A 26,987-nucleotide genomic window follows, 5' to 3' on the forward strand; every position below is an offset into this window, starting at 1 on the left:
ATACTTGTCTTTATTACTAAGCACAAATGTTTGCCAGTATTCATTTGTAATCAGTCACTAATGAAAATGCATTATCAACAGAGTATTTTTTAGAGTTGTATTAATTAGTGTATGCGATATGGATAGCAAATGTATTGGGACTTTATGCAGGTGATCTGCTCTTCACATTGAGCCTTTAAAAGGCCAACCAAGATCTTATTTTAAAGATGTTATATATCGGCCGGCGCCGCTGCTCACTAGGCTAATCCTCTGCTTATGGCGCTGGTACTCCGGGTTCTAGTCCCGGTCGGGGCGCCGGTTCTGCCCCGGTTGCTCCTCTTCCAGTCCAGCTCTCTGCTGTGGCCAGGGAAGGCAGTGGAGGATGACCCAAGTGCTTGGGCCCCTGCACTCACATGGGAGACCAGGAGGAAGCACCTGGCTTCTGGCTTCGGATCAGTGCAACGCACCGGCCATAGCAGCCATTTGGGTGGTGAACCAACAGAAGGAAGACCTTTCTCTCTGTCTCTGTCTCTCACTAACTCTGCCTGTCAAAAAAAAAAAAAAAAAAAAAAGATATTATTATTTTTTTTTTTTTTTGACAGGCAGAGTGGACAGTGAGAGAGAGACAGAGAGAAAGGTCTTCCTTTGCCGTTGGTTCACCCTCCAATGGCTGCCTCGGCCGGCGCGCCGCGCTGATCCGATGGCAGGAACCAGGTGCTTCTCCTGGTCTCCCATGGGGTGCAGGGCCCAAGCACTTGGGCCATCCTCCACTGCACTCCCTGGCCACAGCAGAGGGCTGGCCTGGAAGAGGGGCAACCGGACAGAATCCGGCGCCCTGACCGGGACTAGAACCGGGTGTGCCGGCGCCGCAAGGCGGAGGATTAGCCTACTGAGCCGCGGCTCCGGCCCTCTTATATTGTTCTTACTTTCCTGTTATAATTTGAATGTAACTTTTAGTGAAGAGGAAAAGTGGTTTTCTGACAATACAGTGGAAAAATAAAACTCAGTCTCTCCTATTATACATGTGAAGCCATGGTTCACTTCTGATACCAGATATGTGGGAGTTTTTCCCCACACATCAAGCAGTCTTGTAGTTCTGACACTCTCACAGGTTGAGCGCTCCTATGTACTGATTTACTCTTTTTCTCTCTCTCTCTCTCTTTTTTTTTTTTTTTTTTTTTTTTGACAGGCAGAGTGGACAGTGAGAGAGAGACAGAGAGAAAGGTCTTCCTTTGCCGTTGGTTCACCCTCCAATGGCTGCCTCGGCCGGCGCGCCGCGCTGATCCGATGGCAGGAACCAGGTGCTTCTCCTGGTCTCCCATGGGGTGCAGGGCCCAAGCACTTGGGCCATCCTCCACTGCACTCCCTGGCCACAGCAGAGGGCTGGCCTGGAAGAGGGGCAACCGGACAGAATCCGGCGCCCTGACCGGGACTAGAACCGGGTGTGCCGGCGCCGCAAGGCGGAGGATTAGCCTACTGAGCCGCGGCTCCGGCCCTCTTATATTGTTCTTACTTTCCTGTTATAATTTGAATGTAACTTTTAGTGAAGAGGAAAAGTGGTTTTCTGACAATACAGTGGAAAAATAAAACTCAGTCTCTCCTATTATACATGTGAAGCCATGGTTCACTTCTGATACCAGATATGTGGGAGTTTTTCCCCACACATCAAGCAGTCTTGTAGTTCTGACACTGTCTCACAGGTTGAGCGCTCCTATGTACTGATTTACTCTTTTTCTCTCTCTCTCTCTCTTTTTTTTTTTTTTTTTTTTTTTGACAGGCAGAGGTAGACAGTGAGAGAGAGAGACAGAGAGAAAGGTTTTCCTTCCGTTGGTTCATCCCCCAATTGGCCGCTACGGCCGGTGCACTGTGCTGATCCGAAGCCAGGAGCCAGGTGCTTCCTCCTGGTCTCCCATGCGGGTGCAGGGCCCAAGCACTTGGGGCATCCTCCACTGCACTCCCGGGCCACAGCAGAGAGGTAGACTGGAAGAGGAGCAACCGGGACAGAATCCGGCGCCCCAACCGGGACTAGAACCCGGGGTACCGGCGCCTAGTGGGTCTAGTGAGCTGTGATTAGCCTAGTGAGCTGTGGCGCCGGCCTGATTTACTCTTTAGATGCCTGCAGTGCCAGGGCTGGGCTTGACTAAAGCCAGGAATTCAATCCAGGACTCCCATGTAGATGGCTAGAACCCAATTATTTGAGTTATCACCTGCTGTCTCCTAGGGTCTACATTAGCAAGAAGCTGTAGTAAGCAGCCAGAGCTGGGTATTGAATCCAAGTACTCCAATATAGGGTGTGGGCATTAAGCCAAATGCCCACCCCACTTTTCATGTCTTTATTTAGTTTCTCTTTTTGTTGAACTTAAAACAACTCTTCATGATTTCTACCTATTGGTGTTACTTGTACTTCCCAGAGCAATTTTGCAGAGCATAACTTTTTTCATAGTTTTTCTATACAGATGTTTTTTGAAAGGTTGGATAACAGTGTGAAAGAATGCTATTTCATGTTTCTCATGGCTTTTTTACTTATGTGACTTATGTTCTACCAGTGTACAGGATGCACAGGACTTTAGTGTGCTGAAAGGAAAGAGTGTTTGATGGACAGTCAGGAGACTTGATTTTGCCACCTTTTTCAGCAAATTGTTTCACCTTTTTTTTTTTTTTTAAGATTTCTTTATTTATTTGAAAGAGTTACAGAGAAAGAGGGGAAGAGACAGAGATCTTCCATCCCTTGGTTCACTCCCTAGTGATCCCAACATTCATGGCTGGGCTAGGCCAAAGCCCAGAGACAGGAACATCATCTGACTCTCCCACATAGGTAGGAAGTGCCCAGGTACTTGGGCCATCTTCCACGGCTTTTCCCAGGCCATTAGCAGGGAGCTGAATTGGCTTTTGAGCGGTCAGAACAGAAACCAATGCTCATATGGGATGCTGGTATTATAGGGGCAGCTTTACCAGCTATGCCACAGTGTTTCACTTCTTTTGAGCCTCAATTTCCTAAAGGGATGAAAATCAGTTACTGCATAGGAACCATACTTTCTATTTTGTTGTTGTTACCAATAAATAAGATTATAGAATAGGCCCGTTCCTGGTTTTGCCATAGTTTGTTACATCTGGGTCAGAAAGTGTTTCTGCTGTCTTAATGTAATAGTCCAATTAGGCATGAGATATGGCTACTTTTTACAAAACTCTAGAAAACATAACAGCTGTTTATTCAGTTTAATGTCTGGTGGTTAGAAAATGACAGAGTTTTAGGAGATGGTTTGTTTGTTGGTTTTGCCTGTTTTCCCTCACTGTACAGTAATTAGTGATGTGACTTGATTCCAGCTTACAAACTGGAAGCCTTCTGTAGATATTTATTTAATGAATGATTGAAGTTGTGGTGGTATTCTTTTTTTCCCTGCCTTTAGTAAGCAGTTGTTTTCAGCTAGCAGGCAGCTTTGTAGGTATCTTATCCTTATGACTGAGGCCCATGTAATCATTGAGAATTTATCTCAACTTTTATATACGTGTCTGTGAACAAAATTCATGATACTCTGTGTATGTGTTTGAGCTATGAGATTTAAGATGCTATTTTAAAAATTATTGTAAGGCTGCATTGCAGAAATTCTGGAAATGTGGAAAGCATTGGGTATACTTTCGTGGTAGATATTTTGAGGAATAAGCTGTCATTAGAATATTAAAACAAGAGTGATGTTTGCTTCGACCTGTGAGCAGTGGCAGCTATGTAGAATTCTCACATATGGTGAGTGTGCATCCTGAGCTCACATTCCACCTGCCATGCCATTTCTAAGAAACATCACTTCTTCCCTCTCTCTTCTTCCAAGAAAACCTCACTTACATTTACTTTCAAGTCTCTAAGTTGGTATCTAGTGGCTAAGATGAATACAAAGAGCCTAGAATCCTAGGTTAAAAGATTGCTTGACTTTACAGGTTAATCATCTGTGCCTGGTGTGTAGTAGATCTGATTCACAAGTTACATTTTACTCCTCAGGATTCCTGAGGATAAAGTAGTATGCTGACAGCTAAGAGGATAAATTATTTACACAAAAGAATGTGTCACCGTATCTGAAATTATGCCAGATAAAGTGGTGTTTGATAAATTAAAAACTGAAAGATAGAAAGTGGTAAAAATAACCTGGTGTTCTTGAACTGGAACAGGATTGTGTGGCTAAATGTTTTGCTCCTGGGGCTGGCATCGTGGCATAACATGTTAAGCCTCTGCCTGGAAAGCATCCCCTGTGGGTGTCAAATTTGAGAGCCAGCTGCTCCACTTCCAATCCAGTTCCATGCTAATATGCCTGGGGAGCTGTAGAAGATGACCCAAGTGCTTGGGCCTCTGTACCCACACGGGAGACCCACAAGAAGCTCCCTGGAGACCGGCACTGTGATGCAGTGGGTTAAAGCCCCAGCCTGTAGCGTCAGCATCCCTTATGGGATCTGGTTTAAGACCTGGCTGTTCCACTTCCCATCCAGCTCTCTGCTATGGCCTGGGAAGGCAGTAGAGGGTGGCCTGAGTCCTTGGGCCCCTGCACCTGTGTGGGAGACCTGGAAGAAGCTCCTGGCTCCTGGCTTCGGATCAGCTTAGCTCTGGCCATTGTGGTCATTTGGGGAATGAACCAGCGGAATGGAAGACCTCTCTTTCTCTCTCCCTCTCTCTCTCTCTTTCTCTCTCTCTCTCTCTGTAACTTTGTCTTTGAAATCAATAAAATAATAATAATTTAAAAAAGCTCCTGGCTCCTGGCTCCTGGCTTCGGCCTGGCCCAGCCCCAGCCATTATGGCCATTAGGAGAGTAAACCAGCAGATGCAGACCTCTCTCTCTCTCTCCCCTCTCTCTGTAACTTTGCCTTTCAAGTATATAAAAAATAAAACTTAAAAAAAGTTCTCCTCCCTTCGGTATTAAGAAGTCACCATTAAGCCCATCAGTATTTTTCAAAAAACCTAGTTTCTTGGGAAGATCTATATGGACTAGAGCTATGCTGTCCAGTGCATTAACCATTGGACATATGTAACTGTCGAGTACCAATAATGTACCTAGTCTAGATTGAGATCACTGATTGGACAAGATGTATATACCAGGCTGCAAAGCTTAGTATAAAAAATGCAAAATATTTCATTTCAAATACTGATTACATATTATTTTAAAATAATTTTGAATATGTTATGGTAAGTGAACTATATTATTAAAGTTAATTTTACCTGTTTTTACTTTTTTAATGTGACTGTAAAAATTATATACACGGCTCTCATATTTTTATTATATAGTGCTGGTACAGAGCTAAGGTTTTCCAATTCTAAGGCATGGAATTGATCCAGGATTAAGAAAATAGGTACTAGAAGTCTTCCAAAGAATATGACTGACCACTGATACTGAATCTAAGGAAATATCTGAGCCTGGTAGATGGGATTTTTCCTGCACCAATGGAGTTTTTCTAAGAGATAGAAACCACCAAGTAATTGAACAGGGAAAGTTAAATATAAAGAATTATTAATGTACAGGCAGGCATTCAGTCTAGCAGTTAAGACATCTGCAACCCACATCAGAATACCTGGTTTGGATTCCCAACTTTGGCTCCCTACTCTTCCTTCCTACAAATCAGACCCTGGGAGACAGTGATGATGGCTCAAGTAGTTGGGTTCTACCACCCATGTGGGAGATCTGGATTGGGTTCCCATCTCTTAGGCTTTCAGCTGACATAGTTCAGCCATTTCAGGCATTTGGGAGTGAACCAGTGGGTTGGAGTGCTCCAATCTGCCAAGTTAAAAAGTAATTACTAACTTATAACATAGGATTAACTAGTTAGGAGTGAAGAAAACTCTAAAGGAAGAGCAGATAATGAGAATAGCCACTGCCCCTAAGACTTGAGTCAGATTACTTTAGGATGGAGTAAATTGAAAGAAGTTCCCTTCTTCATGCCAGGGCTGAGGTGCTCTCCTCATTGGAGAGGCCATGCCGTTGGCACACATGATGGGAAGAAGTTTGGGGAGGTATTACAGACTAGGAGAGGCCACCCTGTGGGTGCCATTGGAACTCCCTGGGAGTGAGCAACATTGGGTGCCTTGCATGCAGCTGTCTGCTGTTTGTGGCAGGAATAATCAGAGAACACACAGGAACCAGGAATAGAAGGCCTTTCCCCTCTCCAGCATGCCCAACTGACAAACTTGCATTATACCAATTGACAAAGAAGAAATGTTTGCAGAGTCTAGTTCCACTATCAGAAAACAGGAAAAAAAAGAGTGAATTTGGAGCAGAGAGGTAATAGATTGTTAACTAGCGCACTTTGTAAATGTGTTGGCACTGTGTAAGGTAATCTATTTCTTGATAAATCTTGGTGGTTAGGTACCAAGATGGAATATTTAAAAATTAGACTGTTGAAAATAATCTATGATACGCAGTCACCACACCCAAACATGATTAAATAAGAATCTTTAATTTTTAAAAGGTTTAGGAAAGATCACTGTCTTCTCTTGAGTTCTGCTTTCTACTCTATTTATATCGTAAGCAATGACTATTAAACAGTAGGTGATCAATTTTCAGTAGAAATGCTGTGTCAGTGGTTACTAATTTCATCTAAATTTTACTCATTGCTTTGTTTATTCCTGGTAGTGTTCGACTACAGTTATAGAGATTACATTCTGTCCTGGTATGGAAACCTCAGCAGAGATGAGGGACAACTTTACCATCTGCTCTCAGAAGACTTTTGGGAAATTGCCAGGCAGCTACGCCATAGACTGAGTCACGTGGATGTGGTTAGAGTTGTCTGCAATGATGTTGTGAGGACTTTACTCACTCATTTCTGTGACCTCAAAGCTGCTAATGCCAGGTAACTATTGTAATATGAACAACTCTCCTACTTTTTTTTTTTTTTAAATCAAACGATTTTCCTTTTTGCCTGAGGAGCCAAAGTCAAGACAAAACTCTAGGATAGTCTGCCAGTTTTCTCGCACTTGGATTAAAAGTGTAGACGTATTATTGGGTTAATAATTATTGTGTTCTGATAGAGCAGATTTTTCTTTGTAAATTTCTTAGTGGTAACCACTTTCAAGATACATTTAGTTTGTCAAATAATTTAAATAGTGAAATGAATTTTCCTGAGCCAGTGCCATGATGAACTCATTAATACCTAGAGGTAGAAAGCCTAATACATTATTTTATAATATTTTAATATTATAATATTTTATGATGATGTTAGTGTTAATGAATTTGCAGTTTTTATAAAAATTAAATATAGGTCATATTTCTGCTTTGAGTCCTGTGTTAAGAGCTCTATTGCATCACAAGATCGTGAAAACTAGATTTTAAAGAAACTTTACATTGGAGCTTGTGGGGTCTAACTAAAGATACTTCGTTGAGCTTCTGTTTATATGCGTTATATCTAGTAGTGTGCTGTAGCCAACTTGTAGTGACATGCAATAGCTGATTGTGCACACTTCTTCCTAACCCCTAGTTCAGTGATATCATATTAGTAACTTGAAATGCTGTGACAGTATTTATACTGTGAAACAGGAAAATGCTCCAAATTAGAATTTTTCCCCCTAGAGAGCCAATTGTTGAACATTTATCAGCTTACCACTGATGTTAGTTTTCAATATTTACAATATTGAGATATTAAAACAAGACATTTTAAAAGTACAGGGGTACACACTACACTTTCCATTAACCTCCAGAGTGGTGATGTCATCACACATTATGTAGCCACTGGAAAACTCAACTATGCTTGTGAGAATGAGCATGAAAAAGAAAATGACATTTTATACTACCATAAATGTAATTTTAACTTTACAAGAGTCCCTGAAAAAGAGTGTTGGGGATGCCAAGGAGTCTGAACTACCCTTCGAAATCTGCTGCTTGTACAGAAAGTAACTTCCTCTAAGGGTTTTGCTGTGGAGAGTTTGAATTAAAAAGGGAAGTTAGAGAACTGGGACTCTTGGGTGTCTCAAAAGCATCAGCCTTTCCTTTTGATGTGCTCTACTGCCTGGAACACCTGCTTATTTGCTGTGGTGTTCACTATATAAAGTATATCCGATTTCTCTGTGACAGATCCTGTCACAGACTTGTTTGAATTCAGTGGAAGCTCATTTTAAAGTATTTAAATTATAGTCTAATAGAGGACAGTATTTTAAATCAGTGTTTATTCTGTTAAGAGACTGATGGATTTAGGTTTGGGAAAAGAGCAAGTGATTAGGGAAATCTCATGTTTTTATGATTATTTAATTTCAAATTGTTATTTAATTTCAACTTGAGAACATATTTTTCACTGAGACATTTACCAGCTTCTGAAATTGCTGCTTTTGTGGATAATATAAAGATATCTATGGGTGAAGTGTCAGAATAATAGAAACGGAGTCCTGATTCCATATTAGAAGCTTCTTGTTTTGAGCTTCTAGTCTTCTTATGCCAATGGTAGATTGATTTTACTCATATCCAGGCTATGCCTAGAAGCCCTAGTTGATGATTAAAAATAATAATAAAAGGATAAAGAAAAAACATAGAAAAAATTCGATGTTTTCAGGGATTTTTAATATTTGAAGAAATGACAGTAGGTCACTGGTATTTTGCATGTAGATGGCCATATCCTAAAGAACGAGAATTATCTGTGCATCTGTTATCTGAAGAACTGGTGTTATACGAATCACAGTGATACTGGCAAGCAGTGACTCCAGATTTGAGGACTGTGTCTGCCTGCCTGCCCCAGGTGAACGGTACTATTGTCCCAGAAACCTCCATTGGTGTGTGGATCTCCGTGAGCCACAAAACAACTTTGGTAGCCTGCAGAGCGTGCAGTTGAATTGGCCGCTATCAGACACAAGAATAATAAATTGCCTTAATAAAAGCAGCACACCCTCTGACTAACTGTTAGGCAATTTTGTGGAGGCAGCTTTCCGGTCAGCCTGTGTTTCTTTCCAGGCCCTCATTCGGTTGCTACTTTAAGCCAATCCAGATCCCATTTAATTCTTGCCTCTGCTTCCTCTTCCGTTGTCCCATCTGTCTTGTTCCAGCATGTTTCAGGGAAATCTAAAAATGATTGCTTTTATGCTATTAATTCAATGGAGTATTTAATTTCATTGTCTCCTTAGAATCTCTGCATTTTGTTTGCCAGTCAAATACTTTCATGCCATTTGAGAGAGAACATTTTTATTCTCATGTTTTCCTTCTTTATCTCGAAAATTGTTTTCCATTTCATCTCTGCAATCCCTGGTCATGATATAGTGTAGTTTGGGCTTGAGAGTCAGACAGAATGGTGCTTGAGAGGAATTTCTACCATTTGTTACTTCTGTGATTTTGACTATTCACTTAAGCATTCAGATCTTAATTTTCTAATCTATCAAATGTTGAAGATTATCTACTTTTTGGTGTAGGTGGGAGGATAATTTTAAATTATTTATTTATGTATTTTTAAAGAGTTACAGAGAGAAAGGGAGAAACAGAGACATCTTCCATCCATTGGTTCACCTCCCCAGATGGCCACAACTGCTTGGGCTGGGCCAGGCCAAAGCCAAGAGACAGAAGATTCTGTGGGTAGCAGGGGCCCAAACCCTTGAACCATTTTCCCCTGCTTTTCCTAGGCTATTAGCAGGGAGCTATATCAGAAGTGGAGCAACTGGGACACAAACCAGCATCCATATGGGATGCTGGCATTGCAGGTGGTGGCTTTACCTGCTACACTACAATGCTGGCCCCCAGGTAATATTGGACACATGAAACTTATAAAAGGTTGACATCATTTTTCTTACCCAAAGAGTGGGAACCCAGAGGTAAGTATTGGGAATTGCAGTAAACAAGTGATGGACCTGTATAGACTGAAAGATGCTACAAAGACTAATGCTGCAGCTCAACAGAAGGCCAGCTTGACATCCTGATTCAGAAGTAGCCATAGAACTCATGATTCTTGGCTTCTAAAGCAACTTGATAGCCACTTTCTAGAGGCCATCCTAGGGATATCCTGAACAGAGTTAGCAGAGGGATTCCAGGAAAGCACTCACATCCTTCTTCCAGAGATTGAGCTTGTTTGACTAACCCTCTGGCCTTTGGCTCACTCAGAGGATTTTTCCTAACTCAGGCCTACAAGGTAGAGGAACATGTAGTCTGGGGTCTGGGCTCCTTTTGTAACCTTCTTTCCCTTAGTGTGGATGGGGGATTGTGCTTACTTTGAGAGGGTTTTTTGATGTTATTTAAAGCCTCTGTTATAAAAGTAGATTTTGGTTCTTTTGGCCAACTTAACTCCCATAAGCATTACCCAAATGTGCTCATGTTTTAAAGTAAAGAATTTTTTGTTTAAAAAAGATTTATTTATTTATTTGAAAGGCAGGGAGAGAGAGAGAGAGAGAGAGAAATAGAGAGAGAGAGAGCTCTTCCATCCACTGGTTTGCTCCCCAAATGGCCAATATGGTCGAAGCTGGGTTGATCCAAAGCCAGAAGCCAGGAGCTTCCTCTGAGTTTCCCTCATAGGAGGGAGGTACTTGGGCCATCTTCTGCTGCTTTCCCAGGCCACAGCAGAGAGCTGTATTGTAAATGGAGCAGCCGGTACATGAGCCAGTGCCCATATGGGATGCTGGTACTGCAGGCAGTGACTTTACCCAGAATGCCACAGCACAGGCCACAAGAATTATTTTTAAAAGTACTTGACATGACAAAGGCACTTAATGATACTATTTTGAAATAGTAACTCTTAACTGACAGAGTTTAAAATAATTGAAAATGCCATTTTAAAAAACTCAATATGTATCAGTTCATGCATAATGACTTACTCTTAAAAATCTTTTTTTGGTGTTGTTGGCTTCACACATCAGTTTAGATTTCCTCTTGCTTATTATAGAAGAAGAGGAAACTTTTTTTTATGGTTTAGTCTTTCATCTCTAGTGCAAAAAGAAATTGCAATTAACTGCTGAAACACATGGGTTATAAATGAACTGATACACATTCATGGGGTTTTTCCATTGCCAGTGTAGTGCCCAATGTGTTTTTCCCCTCTCTGTTTTTCTTTTTCCCTCAGTTTTGGCCACTAGTTACTATAAGAATCTTTTATACTGTGCCTGTTACTAGAAAAATTAGCATCCTAGTCTTTCTTGAATTGCTATGAAGATACTATGTGGTGTGGTAGGCTGGGTCGTGTGGGTACTGGTTCCTGTCCTGGCTGATCCTCTTCCGGTCCAGCTCTCTGCTAGTGGCCTGGGGGTGGGGGGTAGCAGTGAGGGGTGGCCTAGGTGCTGGAACTCCGGGCTCCTGGCTTAGGATTGGCCCAGTTCTGGCCATTGCGGTTATTTGGGGTGTGAACCAGCGAATGGAGGACTTTTCTCTGTCTCTCCCTCTGCCTGTCTGTAATTCCACCTCTCAGATAAATGAATAAAATCTTTAAAAATATACTATGGAAAAGGGAAAAATGGAAGTTTCTTTTCACACCTCTTCCTCTAGGTCCACCAAATTAATGACCCTGGGATGGGGTCAACACCAACAGAGAAGTTCATGACCAAGGTTGGCAAGACTGGCTGGAAAATACTTGGGAGGCTGACAGTAGGCAGTTTACCATCAATATAGGTAGCATCAGGTTAGGGTATTGTAGCACAGGTGGTTAATCCACTGGTTGGGACACCCATATCCCTTATTGGATTGCTGGTTTTAGTCCCGGCTACTCTGCTTCCAACCCTGTTCTTTGCTAATATACTTGGAAATAGTCAATAATGGCCCCAGTACTTGTGTCCTGCCATCCATATGGAAGTCCCAGATGTAGTTCTGAGTTCCTAGCTTCAGCCTGGGCCACCCTAGCTTTTGCAGCAATTTCAGAAGTGAATCAGCAGGGGGAAGATCTCTTTCTATCTGTCTCAGTTACTCTGTCTTTGAAATAAATACATCTTTTAAAAAAAATTAAAAATTATGTGGCATCAAGTTATGGGCTGTCTACTCACAAGAAATGCCTGTAGAATTTTTTTTATACTATGATCTTCCAATCAGGAAAGCTTGCTGATAACCCTGATTTTATGCTTTGTAAGCTTTTTTTTAAAAGTAAGTTTTTTTTTTTTTTTAAAGAGAGAGCGAGCACATTTGAGAAGACATACTCTTGAACTGTTGCTATGATTTGAGAGTTAGAACTTTTGATGTTACTGGAGGTAGTTACCATAATTTGAAATCCCCAAAGGGCATGTATTTTCATTTATTCCAGTATACATTTTCCATATTAGTCTGTGATTGAGGAAAACACTGATACTGATGAAGAAGTGGCAGAGTTATTCTAACCAATGTGTTGTCCGTTTTTTGTCTAATGGTACATATCTGAATTGTTTCCAGAAATTTCTTTCCTTTCCCCTATCTTCATTTGTTTATTTTTTCAGACATGAAGAACAGCCGAGGCCTTTTGTGTTACATATGTGCTTGAGGAACTCAGATGATGAAGTAAGATTCCTGCAAATGTGTTCTCGGGTCCTGGTGTTTTGTCTGCTCCCCTCAAAGGATGTCCAGTCTCTCAGCTTACGTATAATGCTTGCAGAAATTCTCACAACAAAAGGTAGATTTATGAGATTTACTATTACTAATGCAATCAATCAGTGTGCAAACTAATATACTAGATACTAATGTGTTAGTATTTGTATACTGTGTGAAAGATATGGGAATTAAAATATTTTCAAAATATTAAGTTTATTTTTAAAAGCTTTATTTATGTATTTGAAAGTCAGAGTTAGGGGGAGAGAGACAGAGACAGAGGGAAATCTTCCATTGCTGGTTCACTCCCCCAGTGGCTACAGTGGCTGGCGCTGGGCCGATTGAAACCCAGGAGCTAGGAGCTTCTTCTACATCTCCTCAGCCCAAGGACTTGGGCTTTCTTCTGCTGCTTTCCCAGGTGCATCAGCAAGGATGCTGGATTGGAAGTCAAGCAGCCAGGACTTGAACCAGGCCCATATGGGATGTCGGCGGCAGACAGCAGCTTTACCTGCTGTACCACAGCGCTGGCCCCCAAAATGTTGTTTAAATGTCACTCAAAGAAAACATTTGGCCACCATTTGTGATAATCTTAAATATTTTATATAACATACTGAAAAATGCACAGTCCATTCTACTATTTATTTTGACACTTGAGAATCAGTTCTTATGCTCTCATTTGCATTCATTTGGATTAGTTATGAAGTTTTACATACCAGTAGTGTATACATTAATAAAAGTGTCTATTTATGTGTGATGTATGTGCACACAACATACATATATATGTATTCAAACCCCAATTAGCATTTACTTAAAATCTTTGCTATAAAATTCATTGATAATACTTATACATAATTTTGTGAGCTTGGAATAAATTAACTGTGCCACCTTATAATGGGATTGCTAGAGCCGGCGCCGCGGCTCACTAGGCTAATCCTCCGCCTAGCGGCGCCAGCACACCGGGTTCTAGTCCCGGTTGGGGCGCCGGATTCTGTCCCGGTTGCCCCTCTTCCAGGCCAGCTCTCTGCTGTGGCCAGGGAGTGCAGTGGAGGATGGCCCAGGTGCTTGGGCCCTGCACCCCATGGGAGACCAGAAAAGCACCTGGCTCCTGGCTCCTGCCATCGGATCAGCGCGGTGCGCCGGCCGCAGCGCGCCGGCCGCGGCGGCCATTGGAGGGTGAACCAACAGAAAAGGAAGACCTTTCTCTCTGTGTCTCTCTCTCACTGTCCACTCTGCCTGTCAAAAAAAAAAAAAAAAAAGGGATTGCTAGAAAGAAGTTAACCACCCCCCCCCCCGGGGGGGGGGGGGAATGCTTAGCCAGGATAATAAAAATGGAAGAAAGTAAGGCCAAGGAAAAGTTTCCCTATTTCAATTTCAAACAAGTAACATTGCATTTGAAATGCACTGATTGAATGTCTCCTTATCTCAAGATTAGCCAGCTGTGCCCATCTGATATCAACAACCACAGAGAAAAGGGGAACTTTTCAGTCTAAAGTTAGTAGGATGGATTTGTAATAGTGTAACTGACATTCTTTTTTTAACAACTTCCTCCTTGAGATCTGCTTTGACTAGTTGGGAGAATGCTGGCTTTCATCCTTTGGCAAACTAACCTGGTCAAAATATGTTGAACCTTGTAAAAAGAAGAAAAAGAAACCATGTACTTGATTTGGATAGCAAATTTCAAAAGTTAGCAACTTGGGTTCTAAATGACTTCCTTTCCTTATTCCTTTATATTTCACTCTTATTAAAATGACCATTTGATTGTAGCTATGATAGATAACACATCTGTAAGAATAGGCAGCCCTTCGTGTGTGTGCACATCTTGGAATGCTTGAATTGTTTATAATTTCTTCAGTTTGTCTAGTTGAAGAAAGATTTCCAAATATAGTTTCAATTATGTGATATAAAAACAATTCCCTTAAAGAAGAAAATGTTTTTCAGTGCTGCTTTCTGTTCCTTCCCACAGTCTTGAAGCCAGTAGTGGAATTACTGAGCAATCCAGATTATATTAACCAAATGCTGCTTGCCCAGTTGGAGTACAGAGAACAGGTGAATGAACATCACAAGAGAGCCTACACTTATGCGCCTTCTTATGAAGAGTTCATCAAGCTTATTAACAGCAACTCTGATGTGGAGTTCTTGAAGCAACTAAGGTATTTGGTTATAGCACAAAACTAGCTACTGATTATTATCTGCTGTCTAGTTAGATTTTTTTTTTTTAATTTGATTGCTAGGTAAGCAGAAATGAAAGAAGTCCACAAATCTTAGTGACAACTAAATTTACCCAGCTTCTCCTTAGCAGTGGAATTAGAATTAGAGTGTTGTTTTTGCAAATAATTCGATTATGATAGACTGAAAGTCCGTTAGTTGTTAGGAATACCTACTCAGCTGCTCAGTTGCCTGTCTTTGAGGAGCATTGGAAGGGGATACTTTCTGTGGATCTTTTTTCTGAGGAATTCAGAGGCACGGGTTTGAGAATTAGGGGTCTTAACTAATTGTTTTGAGAAAATACGTTGGAAAAATGCCACAGGAGTCTCTTTTATGGGGAGAACAGTCTCCATTATCATTCTTAAGATGTTTTAGTGGTGAGCTGTGGTTTTTGTGTGTTTATTTTTCTTTTTATGCTGTGTGTGTGTGTACATACAGGAGCAATATAATTATACGCTATTATGTACTCTGTGGATTTTCTAGACTTCTGCTTCTCTGCTCACCTTTCTTTATGGTTGTCCCAAATGATGATAGTTGAGAAAGAAGTGAAACTGTTGTCATTTTGGTTTTCATTAGTAATTTTGGTAAATCATTGATTGAAAAGTAAAATATTGGCTTAAGTTAAGTGTTTAAGCTACTTGAGGAATTTAAATTTGTCATATTTGCCTTTGAACTAGAGTTAACATTAAGATGACTTATGCTGCTTAGTTTTCTCATGCAGATAATATGCCATCTAAGAGACGTATGCTGCAAATGGCACTGGGTTCTTGTAGACTGTATCACATGTTAATTTTGATCCTATAAGTGTTATGTATGGCTTTGTTTACAAGTAACTTAATTATTTGGAATATAATATCCAGAGATTTTATTTGCTTCTTTTTCTATGCATAATCTAGAATATGCTAAATGCAGTTATTTATTATAGATTTATGATTGCTATAGGTTTTATTTCATTGTTTATTCTTTTTTGATAACTGTGACACTTGAGCTGATAGAGAACCCTAGAATCTATGTTCCAGGTTTGTTTCTTTTAGATTATGTTTGTTGAAAGGTCATCTTTACAATGGCTTCTTTAATTCTTTTTCAAGTATTTTTCCATAAAAAGTGAATGAGCAGTGACAGAACACCCTAGTTGCCTATTCTTCTCCGTAAAACTCTACAAACTCAATAAGCTATGATTCTGTGGATACTATTCAAATTGGTATATTTTATTAGTGTTCATTCATTGGGTACTTTCATGTCCACTGTTCTCAAATGTGCTGTGATCAAGGCAACTTGATGACCACTCTCTGGAATTATAATTTTTTCCTAAGACATTGTTTATGAGAAGACACCTCATGTTGCTAATTTGTGGATACACTGAAATATTTTTTTAACTTTTATTTAATAAATATAAATTTCCAAAGTACAGCTTTTGAATTACAGTGGCTTTCCCCCCCATAACTTCCCTCCCACACACAACCCTCCCATCTCCTCCTCCCTCCCCCATCCCATTCACATCAAGATTCATTTTCCATTATCTTTATATACAGAAGATTAATTTAGTATATATTATGTAAAGATTTCAATAATTTGCACCCACACAGAAACACGAAGTGTAAAGTACTGTTTGAGTACTAGTTATAGCATTAATTCACATTGTACAACACATTAAGGACAGAGATCCTACATGGGGAGTAAGTGCACAGGGACTCCTGTTGTTGATTTAACAATTGACACTCTTGTTTATGGCGTCAGTAATCACCGAGGCTCTTGTCTTAAGTTGCCAAGGCTATGGGAGCCTTTTGAGTTCGCCAATTCGGATCTTATTTAGACAAGGTCATAGTCAAAGTGGAAGTTCTCTCCTCCCTTCAGAGAAAGGTACCTCCTTCTTTGATGGCCCGTTCTTTCCGTTGGGATCTCACTCACAGCGATCTTTCTTTTAGGTCTTTTTTTTTTTTCCGGAGTGTCTTGGCTTTCCATGCCTGAAATACTCTCATGGGCTTTTTAGCCGAATGCCTTAAGGGCTGATTCTGAGGCCAGAGTGCTGTTTAGGACATCTGCCATTCTATGAGCCTGCTGGGATACACTGAAATCTTAACAATTTTTTCTCTTTAAATAGTTTTTCCACAGTAAAGTTAGATATGGACTATTTGGTAACCTCCAAGCAAGTTTAAGATAAAAATCTAGAGTCAATAGTGGCAGATTAAGTGAATCAGTATTAGTTGTTCTATTTTATGTGCCACACAAACGATTCCAGCACTGCACATGTGGTGACATAATCAACTAACATCTTAGCAAAAAGATGTGGCCATTTGGGAGTGAACTAATGGATGGAAAACCTCTCTGTCTATCCCTTTCTCTCTGTAACTATCTTTCAAATAAAATAAATAAATCTTTTAAAAAATTACCTAGCTTGGAGAAGAAAATGAAATATTTGTCAAGTACATACTGAGATTGAGGTGGTTTTCTGTTTTAGTAAGATAAATCAAAGGAAGTAGGCATAAGGAGTGGGTTAATTTAAGAGATCATAATTAACAATGGAGTGGGTTACTGAGTGGCTTTGCTAAGTATTTTTTTAGATATTAAGGGAATGGATTTTTAGTGCTGAGAATAGTTTAAATGCATTTATATATGAACATAATATATTAAAATTGCATGCTTCTGTGAAGAATGTAAATTATTTGAATGTTAGTATTTTGAAAAGTTATTCTGAAAATGTTATGAATCATGAGCAGTAAAATGGGATTACATTGTAGAGGAAGATGAAAGAACAAATCACATATACCTCAAGACAAAGTAATATACCATGTGCAGAGTCAATAAATGCACACAAACTGCTAAGGAAAAGGTTAGTGTGGGTGGAGAAGGAGATGATAAATCATAAAGTATGAAACAAAAAATCCTGGCAGATTTTTACAAAAAGAATAAATGAATATAAATTTGGTTTTAAAAATGCAGTGAAATGAGGCTGCTTAACAAAAATATTCTTTAAAGAACTTTCAGGTTGATGAGAAATAAAAGTACATTGATTTCCACAGATAGTTCCTTTTGTTGGTGTCTAGCAGAGGGCACAGAGTGGGTGTTAAACCTATCAGAAAAGCCACACTATTTTCAGATAGGAGGAAAGATAATTGAATATTAGCAGCATCATAAAACTTAATATAAAAACAGGAAATTTTGCTATAAACTAGCTTGTGATCTCTTGACATTAAAAAAAATCATGTGTTTGTAATTGGAGTGACACTGGCACTGTGGGTACCTGTATTTGCTTTATGAGTGTTACAACCATGTGTCAGTTTATATAAGGTACTTAACCCAGGATCTAGCATATTCCCAATTGTTAGCTTCTACTATTATTGCTATCACTATAGACCAAGGTGGCAAATGTATTTAATTTAATTGTGAACACTAATCAGTGACTAGTGGCCAACCAGAGTGCACTGTCAAGTTTTGGAGTTTGAGGAGACCCAATCAGTAACATGACTCTTTTTTCTACCCTGAACTCTAGACCCTTTTAGAGCTGAGGAAAAAGGCAGAGACTGAAATGTCACTGTTATTATTATTGACAGGTAATGGAGAATATGGTTTTTATGTGAAAGTAGTATACTTTCCAAAACTCAGACTTAGGGTTGGCCTTTCCCACCTAACAAAGCCTCCTTGTCCCTACTTCCTCCTCCTTCCTCATCTCCCTGGCAGGTGCAGAGTCTACCTGCTGGCTGCCCTCTGAGGGCATGCCCTTATGAGGAAGGAGGAGAGGGAAGCCGTGTTTCATGTGCCCCCACTTCATCCCTCTCTGTGATCAGGTTATAACACTCCTCCTCCTGCACTGGCGGAGAGCAAGTGAGGCTAGAGACTGGGGATTGCGGCTTCTGTTACTTGGATAAAGCATCAAGCCTTGGAGGTGTAATGTTCTTGTCATAAAAAAAAAAAAAAAGTAATGGTGCTAGGTCCCTACTTAGCAGAAAAGCATTTTGTGATTCACAAGGTCTATTAAAAGAAAGGTAGTGAGGGGTGGTAGAAGTGATGATGCTTAACAACTGGCTTTGGGGCAGGATGAGAAACTGACTTGTAGCATTTGCTGATTTCTGTGGTGTTCATATTCCAGCCACAGCCAATTTAAAGCCTCCAGCATGATGCCACTTAAAATGGAGTTGGCGATAGATTGTCGTTAGCACACTGCTGTGTGTATACCCTATATATGAGTATTTCAACAAGTTTACGGAAAGGCTGAATTAAAAAATAAGTTGATTTTGATGTGAAAAGGTTGAAAAACATGCATAGTTTTTTATAGTACTCATTTTTCATGAGCTTTTTTGAAGACCTTGGTATAGTATTTCTGTTTTATTGCTATAATAGACATAAATAACTTCATGAGCATAGGTAAGTGAATAAAATCATTAGGAAATGATGAGTTTTAAATACTTTGTTACCGTTGTAAAATATAATTTGTTTAATTGTAAGTTTGTAAATTGAATTTTTTAATGATAGGTTAAATTCCTAAAAATTTAGGCATGTAAAACCGTGAGCTAAAGAAACCTCTCTTCCCTTTATAGATGCCTCATTTCAGTTATTTTGTTTTAGTAACAAAAAGCTGACTTACACATTCAGTAAATATTCTGAACAAAAATGCTTAATGTAAGAATTAAGAATGAGGGGCCAGTACTGTGACATAGTAGGTTGAGTCTCTGCCTGTGTTGCCAGCATCCCATATGGGCACTGGTTCAGGACTTGGCTGCTCCACTTCTGATCCAGCTCCCTGCCTTTTTTTTTATTTTTAACTTTTATTTAATGAATATAAATTTCCAAAGTACAGCTTATGGATTACAATGGCTTCCCCCCCATAACGTCCCTCCCACTCGCATCCCTCCCCTTTCCCACTCCCTCTCCCCTTCCATTCACATCAAGATTCATTTCCGATTCTCTTTATATACAGAAGATCAGTTTAGCACACATTCAGTAAAGATTTCAGCCTGCTCCCTGCTAGTGTGCCTGGGAAAGCAGTGGAAGATGGTTCACGTGCTTGAGCCCTTACATCCATGTGAGAGACCTGGAAGAGGCTCCTGGCTCCTGGCTTTGGATCCACCCAGCTATGACCATTGTGGCCATTTGGGAAGTGAACCAGTGGATGGAAGACCCCCTGTCTCTGTCTCTCCCTCTCTCTGTAACTCTCTCAAATAAATAAATAAAATCTTTAGAAAAATTAAGAATGAGATCCCAGTGGAAAGAATGGGCCATCAAAGAAGGAGGTACCTTTCTCTGAAGGGAGGAGAGAACCTCCACTTTGACTATGGCCTTGTGAAATAAGATCAAAGTCAGCCAGCTCAGGGGGCTTCCATGGCCTTGGCAACTCATGACTGGAGCTTGGGGAGATTGCTGACGCTTTAAACAAGAGTGTCAATTTGTTAAGTCAACAACAGGAGTCACTGTGCACTTACTCCCCATGTAGGATCTCCATTCTTAATGTGTAGTTCAATGTGAATTAATGATATGACTAGTGTTCAAACAGTATTTGGCACTTTGTGTTCTGTGTGGGGGCAAACTGATGAAATCTTTACTTAATATATACTAAATTAATCTTCTGTATATAAAGATGATCAAAAATGAATCTTGATGTGAATGGGATGGGAGAGGGAGCGGGAGATGGGAGGGTTGCAGGTGGGAGGGAAGTTATGTGGGGGGGGAAGCCATTGTAATCCATAAACTGTACTTTGGAAATTTATATCTACTAAATAAAAGTTTAAAAATTAAGAATGAAACATACTAATACTGTACATATAAACTTTTTTAAAAAAGATTTTATTTATTTATTTGAATGTCAGAGTTATACAGAGAGAGGAGAGAAAGAGAGAGAGAGAGTCTTCCATCCGATGGTTCATTCCCCAATCGGCTGCAATGGCCAGAGCTGCGCCGATCTGAAGCCAGGAGCCAGGAGACTCCTATAGGTCTCCCAAACAGGTGCAGGGGCCCAAGGACCTGGGCTATCTTCCACTGCTTTCCCAGGCCACAGCAGAGAGCTGGATCGAAAGTGGAGCAGCTGGGTCTCGAACCGGCACCCATATGCAATGCCAGTGCTTCAGGCCAAGGTGTTAACCCGCTGCACCACAGTACCAGCCCAACATGATACTTATAGCCAACAAAAATATGAGGGATACCAGTAGAAACTAGATGTAGGTAGCAGAAAGAAAATTTTCAACTTTCTTGAGGTTAACTAGATGGCAGCAGCATGGGGGCCACAGCAGTTTCTGTGGTTCAGTGGGTTAAGTGGGCACCTGTAGTGCTGGCATCCCATATTGATACCAATTTGAGTCCCTGCTGCTCCACTTCCAATCTAACTCCCTGCTAATGCACCTGGGAAAGCAGTAGAAGATGGCCCAAGTCCTTAGGCCCCTGCATCCTCCTGGGAGACCTGGATGAAGCTCCTGACTCCTCAACTTCAGCCTGGCCCAGCCCTGGTCATTGGGGCCATTTGAGGAATAAAACAGCAGATGGAAGATCTCTCTCTCTCTCTCTCTCTCTCTCTCTCTGCTTTTGCTTCTCCCTCTTTGTAACTCTGCTTTTAAAATACATGTTTAATAATAATTTTTTAAAAAGACACTAACTTGCCAGTGGTGACATAGCTTTGGTTATGTCTGTAACACATAATTTCTATGTGCTCTGGGAACTAGGGGGAAATATATAGAGATATATATACATATTAATATGTGGTTATTTTCAGAAGACAAAAATATAGGTACATAATATTAGGAAAATAGATCACTTACTAACAGATAAGTGCTGAATATTTAATGAATATTTTCACACTGAAATATTTTACATTGAAAATACTTTGCGATATATAGCTAAGAACCTTGTTGTTATGCTTGGTAGTACTCATAGACATAAAAGCATTTCAGAATACCTTTTCTTTATTCATAATATTGATTAAAATGTAATGAAATCTCATATTAGGAAGGGTGTAAGAATAACCTCATTTTCTACTGGTAGTATAAATTACTACTTTTTTTATAACACAGAGTTATTGTGTGAATGTGAATTCTTTTTGATCTGATTATTACTTACAATAATTTATCTTAGGAAAATGATTATGAATGTATAAAAATACTTCTTCCAGAATGTTACCTGTATTTTTTCTTTAATTCTTTCAAAAATTTATTTTGAGAGAGAACTTTACCCTAGCTTCTGATTCATGCCCCAAATGCCCACGACTTTTGAGGCTAGAGTAGGGCTGAAGCTGGGAGTTGAGAACCCAATCCAGGTCTGCTACATGGGTGATAGGAACCTGAGCCAGGATCAGCTGCCTCTCAGGGTCTGCATTGTCAGGAAGCTGGAATTGGGAGCCAGAGTTAAGAATCAAATCCAGGCACTCTGATATGGGACATTGGTGTCTTGACTGATATCTTAACTGCTGGCCAAACATCAGCCCCTGTAATTTTATTTAAAGTAGAGAAAGGCTGGAAATAATAAAAATGCCTAACAAGGGACCAGTTAACAATTTAACAATAAGGGTTTGGTTAAAAATATTACCATGTTTCATTCATGGTATAGGATTAGAATAATTATATTTGAAGATATTAACTACAAATCGATAAAAGACCTCTAAGTATGTATAGCATAAACCCAGTTTCACAAAACAAAATGTTGTGCTTGCATTTAAAAAGCTTATAAAAATACACCAAATGTTAATAGTAGTTAATTTTGAATGTTGTACTTTGTGTATTTTCTCATTTGTTCCAATGAACATATGTTACTTCAGAGAAAAATAAAAATTGGCTCAGACAGAGAAAGTAAAATCTGGAATAAGAGACACTAAATCCAGATACAAGGTTAGCAGGAAACAGTATTTCTCTCAAGTAGCTGTGGCTATAAAATGTCATAATTATCCCCTTTGAGCTTTCTTATTCACTGAGAAAATTGGTTCTCTAAATGCTATAAGAAAGTTTGCTGTTTGGAGTTCTATCAGCAAGAATGACACAACCTGCTCTTGGCTGGAGAATGTAAGACAGAGTGACACATGGAACAGCTGTGATTTATGACAGATGCAGAGCTGCAGATAAGAGCATTCTGGACTAAACCTACCATCTCTACCTTAACTTTATAGTTTCTGAGGAAATAGGATCCTGGATGTACCCAAAGTGGATTTTTTTTTTTTGGTAGATTTATTTATTTACTTGAGAGTCAGAGTTAGAGAGAGAGAGAGAGAGAGAGAGAGAGAGAGAGGGAGGTATCTTCCATTCTCTAGTTCACTCCCCAAAATGCTACAACAGCTGAACCTGGGGCTGATCAGAAGCAGGGAACCAGAGCTTCTTTTGGGTGTCCCATGAATGTGCAGGGGCCCAAGCACTTGGCCATCTTCTACTGCTTTCCTAGGCCATCATCAGGGAGCTGGATCAGAAGTGGAACAGCCGACACTCGAACTGGTGCCCATACGGGATGCCGGCACTGCAGGCTGATGCTTAACCTACTACACCACAATGCCGGCCCCCAAACTTGATTCTTTTACAAGCCCTACCATGAGCCTTCTTCAAAGTGCTGCTTCAGGTGTGGGTGTTTATCCTGGATGTTAAGATGTCCATGTCTCTTCAAAGAAGGAGGTACCTTTCTCTGAAGAGAAGAGAGAACTTCCACTTTGACTATGACCTTGTCTAAATAAGATCCGAGTTGGCGAACTCAAAAGGCTCCCATAGCCTTGGCAACTTAAGACAAGAGCCTCAGTGATTACTGATGCCATAAACAGGAGTGTCAATTTGTAAAGTCAACAACAGGAGTCACTGTGCACTTACTCCTCATGTAGGATCTCTGTCCTTAATGTGCTGTACATTGTAATTTAATGCTATAACGAGTACTCAAACAGTATTTTTCACTTTGTGTTTCTATGTGGGTACAAACTGTTGAAATCTTTACTTGATGTATACTAAACTGATCTTCTGTATATAAAGAAAATTGAAAATGAATCTTGATAAGAATGGAAGGGGAGAGAGAGCAGGAAAGGGGAGGGTTGCGGGTGGGAGGGAAGTCATTGGGGGTGGGGAGCCACTGTAATCCATAAGCTGTACTTTGGAAATCTATATTCATTAAATAAAAGTTAAAAAAAAAAAAAAAAAGATGTCCATGTCAAAAAAAAAAAAAAATGCCCATGTCCCATGTCGGAGCACAAGTGTTCAATTCCTAACTCCAGCTCCTGATCCAGCTTCCTGCTAATGCTGACTCTGAATGGCAGCAGACAGTGGATCAAGTAGTTGGGTTTTTGCCACCCACAAGGGAATCATGGGTTGAGTTCCTGGCTCCTAGAGCCACAGTCCTTCTGGAGAGTGAACCTAGTGTACAGGAGTGCTCTCTCTCTTTCTCTCTCTCTCACTCTCTTTCTGTGTGTTTGTGCCTCTTAAATAAACACATAAATAATACTACTTCAGTGAAATTTCATCTGAACTTCACTCTTCCCAGAATCCCATAGTACCTTCATCTTTTCCTTTGGGGAGATGCCCCACAATTTCTCTGATGAACAGTCTCTTGATCATTACAGTAGGTCAATACACTTGATTTTAATAGTCTACAGTGATCCTGTTGGTCTTAGGTTGACTGAGCTAAAAATCTTGTAATCAGGGAAAAGTATGCCACTTTAAACATATGTTTTACAAACATGTATAAAGGATGCTTCCGAAAGCTCATGGAAAAGTTTATATGAGGCAAAACAAATTTTGAAATCTACGCATGGTTATTACAAAGTATGCATTTTCATGAGATTTTGAAAGTCCCTCGTATGTACTATTTCCCTAGATTTTACATATCTAAAGAGTAAGATTCAAAATAGCTGGATAGAGGAACCCAGTGTTCACCTCCTCCTCCACAGCAAGACCCAGATCAGCTGCAGTAGGGAACAGGGGGAACATGGTTGGAGCACATCTGAGAAACTCAACAAGAAGTACATGGAATCTCTCTGCTATCTCTTTTATGCATTAATACATAATTGTTTCAAAATCTATTTTTTTTTTTTTGACAGGCAGAGTGGACAGTGAGAGAGAGAGACAGAGAGAAAGGTCTTCCTTTTGCCGTTGGTTCACCCTCCAATGGCTGCCGCGGCCGGAGTGCTGCGAACGGAGCGCTGCGGCCGGCGCGCTGCGGCCGGCGTACCGCGCTGATCCGATGGCAGGACCCAGGAACCAGGTGCTTTTCCTGGTCTCCCATGGGGTGCAGGGCCCAAGCACTTGGGCCATCCTCCACTGCACTCCCTGGCCACAGCAGAGGGCTGGCCTGGAAGAGGGGCAACTGGGACAGAATGCGGCGCCCCAACCGGGACTAGAACCCGGTGTGCCGGCGCCGCTAGGCGGAGGATTAGCCTACTGAGCCTCGGCGCCGGCTCAAAATCTATTTTTAAGAGTCAGGAGCAATATTAAGAAAAAATAGCAACAATTAACATTTATTAGATGTGCATATTGGCAAACACTGTTCCAAATATTTCCAAATGTATTACCTAATTCAATGTACATCACAGCCCTATCAGGAAAAATACTGTTACTACTTAAAACACACACACACACACACACACACACACACACACAAATGAGGACGCTTGAGATTTAGAAAGCTTAAATACTTTTCCCAGGATGACATAGCATGTGTTAGAAACAGGATTTGAACAAAGGCCAGCCCATGCCAGAGCTCACATTCTTAACTGCTCTGATTCATTTCCTGAATTACCCAGCAGACCCCTGTAGTCGTGCCTTGGATGTGAGAAAGGGCTTCAGCTTGGCTGGCTAAAGTCATCATGGCTTTACTTCTAAATGCTTGACTGAGATTCTTCTAACAAAAGCATTCTTCCTAGCCTGTGGCAACTTTGAAAAACGTTATTTTAAAATTTTAGTTTTCCTTAAGCATTTATATGTATATGGATTATATTCCTTAATATATCCTTGATAACATAAAACAATGTTTAAAACTATTTACCATTTTTTATACCTGAGACTAAGGTTAGTCAGCCTTTACTCTCCTAAGAAATTCCAGTGTATGCATCACAGCAAAGTGATGGCTTTCTTAAAACCTGTGACGGTGTGCCTAATGAAATGAAGAGAGTGATTTTTTCCTTTGGTGTATATATGTCTTTGAAATAAATTCTAATAGAATTTGAGAACTTGTCTGAAATTTCTAAGGCATTTGCTTTGAAGTCCTGTGAAGCTTTCCAGGTGGGTTTCAGGTTGGTGGGAAGAGTTCATAAACTAAAGAGAGCCAAGATGGAGACTCAGAGTGACAGGTGCCAGTCATCTTTGTGTGGCTTTGTCCTGATTTCCAGGACACGGGAAACCTTTGGGCAGAATATTGCCACAGTTATAAAATAACAATTCTTTTAACATCACTTCTCTTTAGTATTTGAATTTACATTATTATTTTGGAAAAACATATGTCAAGAATCTGTGCAGTTACAAATATCAGTCCTTATGATTCTTTTTTTTTTATTTATTTATTTATTTATTTTTGCAGAGAGACAGAGAGTTATAGACAGTGAGAGAGAGAGAGAGAGAGAGAGAGAGAGAAAGGTCTTCCTTCCATTGGTTCACCCCCAAATGGCCACTATGGCCAGCATGCTGTGCCGATCCAAAGCCAGGAGCCAGGTGCTTCCTCCTGGTCTCCCATGCGGGTGCAGGGCCCAAGCACTTGGGCCATCCTCCACTGCCTTCCTGGGCCACAGCAGAGAGCTGGACTGGAAGAGGAGCAACCGGGACAGAACCAGCGCCCCAACCGGGACTAGAACCCAGGGTGCCGGCATGCAGGCGGAGGATTAACCTAGTGAGCCGCGGCGCCAGCAGTCCTTATGATTCTTAAACTCTATAGGAGCAAGGCCATGTCCTTTGGAGGAAGTCCAGTGCTTGCCAAGAATCTCCGGGAAGTCTGGGCTCTCAAGGGTATCCATCATTTGGACATAGAGTTATATTTTTTTAAGGATTTATTCATTTATTTGAAAGGCAGAGTTACAGAGAGAGAGGGAGAGACAGCTGGTTCACTCCCCAAATGGCTGCAATGGCCAGAGCTCTACTAGTCTGAAACCAGGAGCCAGGAGCTTCCTCCAGGTCTTCCACATGGGTGCAGGGGCCCAAGGACTTGAGCCATCCTTTGCAGCTTTCCCAGGTACATTAGCAGGGAGCTGGATCAGAAGTGAAGCAGCTGGGCCTTCAACTGGCACCCATAAGGGATGCCAGTGCTGCATTTAGTGGCTCTACCCACTACACCACATTGCCAGCCACAGTTGTATGGTTTTGTTAAGAAAATGAGTGAAAAAGCCATTGCCTTTTTTTACCTTTTAGTGTCAAGTGAATAAATTCAACAAATGTAATGATTATTTTCAGACACCTATTATGTGTAAAGCATGATATAAGGAAGATCTGTTGTATGCAAAGATGAATTGGTTATTTATCCTTG

At 40.6% G+C, this 26,987-nt stretch overlaps 1 protein-coding gene across 6 annotated transcripts in view; it reads left to right on the forward strand.

Moving 5' to 3' along the window:
• SNX25 (sorting nexin 25) overlaps nucleotides 1-26,987 on the forward strand; it is a 179,655-nt gene that overhangs the window by 75,642 nt on the left and 77,026 nt on the right. For 4 of the 6 annotated variants that reach the window (XR_011386313.2, XM_089325766.1, XM_089325770.1 and 1 more), the window contains exons 3-5: nucleotides 6,585-6,801; nucleotides 12,305-12,477; nucleotides 14,356-14,542. Coding sequence is in view for 4 of the 6 variants with exons in the window: in XM_089325766.1 (XP_089181892.1) it covers nucleotides 6,585-6,801; nucleotides 12,305-12,477; nucleotides 14,356-14,542 (577 nt within the window). In the remaining 2 variants the exon portion in view is untranslated. The remainder of the gene's footprint in view (nucleotides 1-6,584; nucleotides 6,802-12,304; nucleotides 12,478-14,355; nucleotides 14,543-26,987) is intronic. The other 2 variants (XM_089325767.1, XM_089325768.1) reach the window with 1 other exon arrangement.

This window comes from Oryctolagus cuniculus, chromosome 2 (assembly GCF_051225735.1).
Source record: "Oryctolagus cuniculus isolate XC-2025 breed Fujian yellow rabbit chromosome 2, ASM5122573v1, whole genome shotgun sequence".
In the NCBI taxonomy this organism is placed as follows: domain Eukaryota; kingdom Metazoa; phylum Chordata; class Mammalia; order Lagomorpha; family Leporidae; genus Oryctolagus; species Oryctolagus cuniculus.